The sequence below is a fragment of the Clupea harengus genome, chromosome 6 (assembly GCF_900700415.2).
Source record: "Clupea harengus chromosome 6, Ch_v2.0.2, whole genome shotgun sequence".
NCBI lineage: Eukaryota > Metazoa > Chordata > Actinopteri > Clupeiformes > Clupeidae > Clupea > Clupea harengus.
The window spans coordinates 28,419,862-28,425,719 of record NC_045157.1 but is presented as its reverse complement, the minus strand read 5'-3'; the positions used below and the strand labels follow the sequence as shown (position 1 = coordinate 28,425,719).

Below are 5,858 nucleotides of genomic sequence, written 5' to 3'. Positions count from 1 at the left end.
TGCATCCAAATCTATCGTGCCTTACCTCAAACCAGGAGTGTGCTCGGTGCACGCTGGGAAAGGGGGGGGGGGGGGGGGGGTTGTGTACATCATAGTCTCCCCAACACAAACAAAGCCCTAAAACAAAAACAATGATCTAGCAAAAAAAGAGACCACACTCTGTTCCACTCAGATGTTGCTACTCAATGCAACGCCGTGCATAATGTCTATTTCAACAGGAGCCACTTCTCAGAAACGTCCTCTCGCCAAGCCCTTGACTCAGACTTATTTCATCCCCTGACGATGTTTATGTGTCCCCTCCCTTATCTGAGACATGCTATTCATTAGCTGCCATCGCTGAGGTGGGATGTTGACTTCTCACTGCTGGAAGGCATGACTCAGTACAGCAGGTTCACATCACAGGCCTGGTGAGGGGAGACCTGTGGAGTTGGGGGTGGGGTCGGGGGGACACGTGCAACACTCAATGCTTCAGATGACCTCATACAGTAGGTCATTATTTTTCTTGGGTAAATGGTCCTGGGCGAGGTAGATATGAGTCAATGAGTCTATTACCTAATGCTACCCCACTGGTGGGACTGGGAGTGGGGAGAAGGCCCAGGCTCCTCACCCAAACCCTTCATGTTCCTTTGTGCAGGTATCCACAAAGTGGATTCCTGCCATCTTAACAACATACCCCAAGAACGTTTGCTATTCTAGAGCAATGACACAACGTTCCAAAGCATTCTTTTCTCTTCAGGAATGGTCTACTTTCTGTTTTTCAGACCAACAGTCAGTGTTTCAACTGGAGAGTCTGTCCTTTCCGAGGAGTGCAAATCTGGGAGAGGGAGCGATGCTGTGTTTACAGCTGTAGGAAACTTGTTTTCGCCCCGAGTCCTCAGCGTTCCTCAGTCTTTTTTTGACCTCAATCTGACAAAACAGGCTCTCGGAGCGGAGGCATTGAGATTTATGTGACTAGGACCCCTCCAAATGCATCTTTCCGTTGGGATGCGAGCGAGCGAGCGCCACAGCCTCAACTGTCAACAACATACTTTCAGCAGTATGTCACACTTTGGACAAGCAAGGATCTTCTCTGGAGTGACAGCTGTCCCAAAGCTTGCATGAAAACGGGTTTGTTTGTGCTGTGTTCAACAATCTATTGGTTTTACACAACAATAAAACAAGTACAAGACCCCACTCGACCACAAGCTGCTTTTTTGCTATAGAGGTCTGTCTTTGCATGGCTGGATACATGGATGTCATCATCAGCTGGTACTAGCCTGACACACATTGTTTTTATCTAAACAATATGGCATTTGGAGGCCATTTTGAATGAACTGTCTGAGAGGATTTAAACACCAAAGAGCCCCAAACTGACACTAATCCTATAAACATGCCACAAGGGGGAACCAATGCACTGGGATGAGTGTGACTTGGCATTCATATCAGTAAGCGCAGAACATCATATCTCCAGAACCACAAAGGGTCTGTCACAAACAATAAAAGAAATGATCTTTATGGGTATCAAGAGACTGGGGGGAAATGGATAGAACTCCACTTACTCAAATAAAAGGAATTATGAGGAGAAACAATAGAAAAATATTCCCAAATATGCTCAACAGCCTGAACAGCGAGGCTGACTGATAAAAAAGAATCAAAGGCCCATGGTCTTTCATGACAGTGCTTTATATAGGCCTGGTGATTTATTGAAGTATTAAAAAAAAGAAAAAGATGAAAAAAGTCACAGAAATATGCTTTGCTCCCTCACTCTCTGCCTATTGCTGACATTCAAGTGCATTTGACATTTTCTCTCTTTCTGGGATTGACAAGAAACGAGCTACAGACTGACGTGTTGGACTTCAGCTGTCACAACCCATATCTTGCCTTTCATGTTGTACAGACACCATTCAAGCAACCTCCTTGCATTTAAGCCACGCTACAGCGAGGCTTGCTACAGTGCCATATTTCATACCCACAACATGAAGAGCAGTTAGCGTCTATGACACTGATGTAGTGCTCATTGCTGTCAAAGCCTGAAATGAGCTGAAAATCCCATGCAAGCCTCTCTCTGCCTCATGGGCTACGTGACTAGCAGACGCTGGTAGCAACATAATAACAGACTTGAAGGAACACCATCCCTAGCCTAAACCACGCGCACCACAGCCCATAAGCGAGTTGTGTTAGACTGTACACAAAACAGATGCAAGGAAAAGACATATGTTCCCCACTGTCGGGGCTGTGCTCATGTGCATCAGTGTGAAACAGTCACAGCCAGAAACAATCAGGCAGCTGAGCTATGTTTCCAGGATGAATTATAGCAATAATTACCTCAGAAAGATGGCAAGGTCTTTGAGCTATTGCACAGAGAACTTGCCACTCTTAAGACACTGGATGCTTTGTTAGCTCTCCCATTTGTTTCTTTTGCTGAGTATTTGCTGTATGTAAATGTATGTATGTACATATTTCATATGTATTGCTATTTTAGAGAGGCTATTCATCTCCACCAAAACCATAGTGGCCGGAACGGTAAACATTTTATGAGAATCAAATCTAAAGTGTGCTGCATGCTATAAACATTACATGCTTCAAATATGGGCTATGTGCTGCTGTTCCTTTATCTTCGCCTTAAAAGCAATACAAATATATGCTACGTCTTTCAGAGCACGCCACAAATCAGAGGTGCAATTTGTATAAAATTGTGGATCAACTGGTAGACATTAGACTGAAGTCATTAAGGGCAAATCTTGGCTCCCCATCAGGGCTTGAGGCCCCAGCAGAACCTCTCAGCTGAAGCACAGCTCCAATGAGGACATTGGCCTCTGACTGCCCCAACACAAACAGCATGAAGACCAAAGATGGGATATAGTGTACATGTAATCTTAACAGCTAACAGCATGAAGACCAAAGATGGGATATAGTGTACATGTAATCTTAACAGCTAACATCTGTAATCTATAGATGGCTGAAATCTGTTTTCAGAGTGTCACTCAGAACACATTGGATTTATAACACTAATGACTTTTCATAGAAGGAAAAACCATGAACAGAGCAAAGCACTGATTGAACGGAGGGAGTCTACTGCTCTCTTTACCAAAGCTAATCAGCTAGACTCAGAATAAGGGACAGTACTTCTTCTGATCACAATCTTCATCACAAGGATATATACAAATGAGAATGAGTTCAAGACATTCGTCTTGGTTACAAAAACACATGAAAAAAAAAATCCATTGCAATGCGTCAGCCTCGCCCATCCTGAGGTACAACATACTGCACCTCATTTCACATTTCATTTCATTTGGACGGGCCACTCATGTTTGCTTTTTCAAATCTGGCCGCTGCAGACAGGCATTCCCCTGAGTGGAGACTGGGCTCTGAGTAATGGGATGTGACAGGCGTGGCCACTGGACTTACTTGAGATGAGGAGTTATAGTTTCATCTCAGTCCCCATCTTCTCAGTGGTGACATCAGCTTGGACATGAGCTTGGGTTCCTAACGGTGCATAACTGGACTGCTGCCATTATTCAGCGTACACAGTTGAGTGGTAGCGTAGAGAAGACATATCCAGAGAAATGCACGCTTGGTCAGACAAGGCCTACAATATCTGACCAAAACAAAGAGAGGAGGTCACACTTAGTCCAACCACAATGACCACTCCTAAGGATCTAATGTAATGACAATATGGGAGCTGAACACACACGTCTGGCTCTATCTGTGCATTCACACTGCATCTATATACTCGGCTCACTCTACGGTGTAGCCCCAGCTCAGACCTTGCAGATGGCCCTCAACCTCCATGTGAGAAACAGGGCTTCAGACGCTGAAGGGTGTAGCCGGAGGTCAGCGCTGCGAGGCTCAATGGAATTTCCCCTTCTGGTTCACCCAGAGGACTGACATCACTCCACCAGGACCCTCCTTTGGCTCAGGGTGGAAACAGCCCTCTCAAGGCCCCACTGCTCCACACCCAGAGTCATCAAATGGCAATCACCTCCCTCTGTGACCCCTGCCACAGAACGCCTAAACAGGCCAGACAAGTTTGCAGCTCTGAAGCAGCAGAAGAGACACAACGACTCTTCTTCTTAAGATAAGAAATAAATCAAGCTTTTGGCGATTCATTAGTATTCTAATGGGAACTGCTGTGACAATGACAAATGTTTGGTGCATTTTTAATGCGATCCGGAGGTGAATATTTGCACATATATCTTTTGTGACCGTATGATTTCATCACTCAAGCAAGATTTCTTCCTTGTCAGCCTTTTAATAGTTTAACACAATAGTGTCATCTTGTGGCTAAACTGTGGCTAAACAATACAGACCTACATTCAGATGTCAAACATGGTATCTAAAGCAAGCCAGTTTATTTTTACCATACTAATTCCTTGCAGAGAAGGCCTTTTCATTTCAAAATATTTACATTTACATTGAAAAAGAAAGGAAAGAAACATACATTTACAATGCAGAGTGAAATGCTGTTTTTCATTTGTATAATTCCATACTGATGACACCTAGTGATACTCTTAAACAGCCTAATTGTCTTAACTTAAGTATAAAAGGTATATCAGTTAAAACTCTTACACTGTCTATACGTTACAACATTTTTATGATAGTTATACTTAACTATACTGAGACTTTGGCTGCACCACCCTTTGTTAGTTTACATCAGCTATGTATTCAGTTGTAATGAATTGTCAAAAAACAATTACTCAAATGTATCAATACACTGTTTTTATGCAGCTAAACACATTGGGTTACTGACAAGTTCTACTTTTGTAGAAGCTAAGTAGCTTATGCAAACATTTTTTTTTTTTGCATATTTCAGGATTGAATTCTAGTATTGAAGTGAAGTATTGAAGTGTAGTATTGTTTAACCAAAATTAAACTTAAATAGGTCAAGCTGCCAATCTTCACCTTCATGATACGAAAGAGACACCGATCTATCAGCTCAGGTTCATCTTAAAGAGAACCACATTTTTGAGATGTGACATGTATCAAAATACAAAGTAGAAAAATCTAGTTACAAAATATTCAATCATATGTCTGATAATTACAACAAGGCACCATATCAAAGAAACAACAGAAAGAAAATCAATTCAGCAAAACACAGCAAGTACATTCTGCTGTGCTTTGATGAAATGATTATATATGTGCTTTAAGACATCTGTATAAGCTAAAATAGTCTCTTTGTGGTTAAAATCCATGGCTGAATGAGTCCATGAATGGGGACCAAAGTTTCTGTTCACTGTAGAGTATTCACTTAGCTATAATGGCCATGCAAGTGGAAAGAGGTCCACAGAGAAAGTGCTGCAGAAATAAATGTATGGGCACAGAGTACATGACGTCTGTCCAGCTACTGTTTCAGCAAGACAGGCTGCTTCAAACACAACTGGCTTCCAATGGACACAATCGGTTGCTGATTGTCCACGTGATACCGAATGAGATGTCCCACACTCTGGAATACATTATCCTTCGTCCTCACCTTTAAAAGCCAAGCAGAAAAGAAGGTTAACACGTAGAAGTTTCAAAAGCAGGTTCAAAATCAACAACCGTCATTTCATCGCCACACAACATTTCCTCGGTAAACTAATCCAAAAGCATACTAACTAAAGGGAGGGAGTCATGACTGAGAAGAGGGCCAGTAAAAAAAAAAAGCGAATCCTGCTTGTGGATCCTGTGGGATGACGGTGCATTATTCACAGAGGGCCAGATGGCTGCACGGGTGGCGTACGGTGTCGTGTGTAGTAAATAAGCGCCCGGCGGAGGCCTACCGCTCCCTCGGGGTCCATGAGCAGCAGGTGCTTGGCCGTGTCCCCCTGCAGCCCACTCAGCACATACTGGCCCGGCGTGGAGCCGCTCTCCCGCACCAGGAAGTCGCCGCTGCGGGCCAG

The 5,858-nt window shown here is 43.4% G+C and overlaps 1 protein-coding gene across 1 annotated transcript in view; it reads right to left on the bottom strand.

Moving 5' to 3' along the window:
• Positions 1 to 4,207: 4,207 nt before the first annotated feature.
• The window catches only part of LOC105889012 (SHC-transforming protein 1), a 15,708-nt gene continuing 14,057 nt past the window's right edge, over positions 4,208 to 5,858 (bottom strand). The window contains exons 11-12 of the mRNA XM_012814769.3: positions 5,739 to 5,858; positions 4,208 to 5,449 (exon numbers count right to left, since the gene is read on the bottom strand). The exon at positions 5,739 to 5,858 is cut by the window's right edge and continues 155 nt beyond it. Coding sequence (XP_012670223.2) covers positions 5,321 to 5,449; positions 5,739 to 5,858 — 249 coding nt within the window. The 3' untranslated portion in view covers positions 4,208 to 5,320. The remainder of the gene's footprint in view (positions 5,450 to 5,738) is intronic.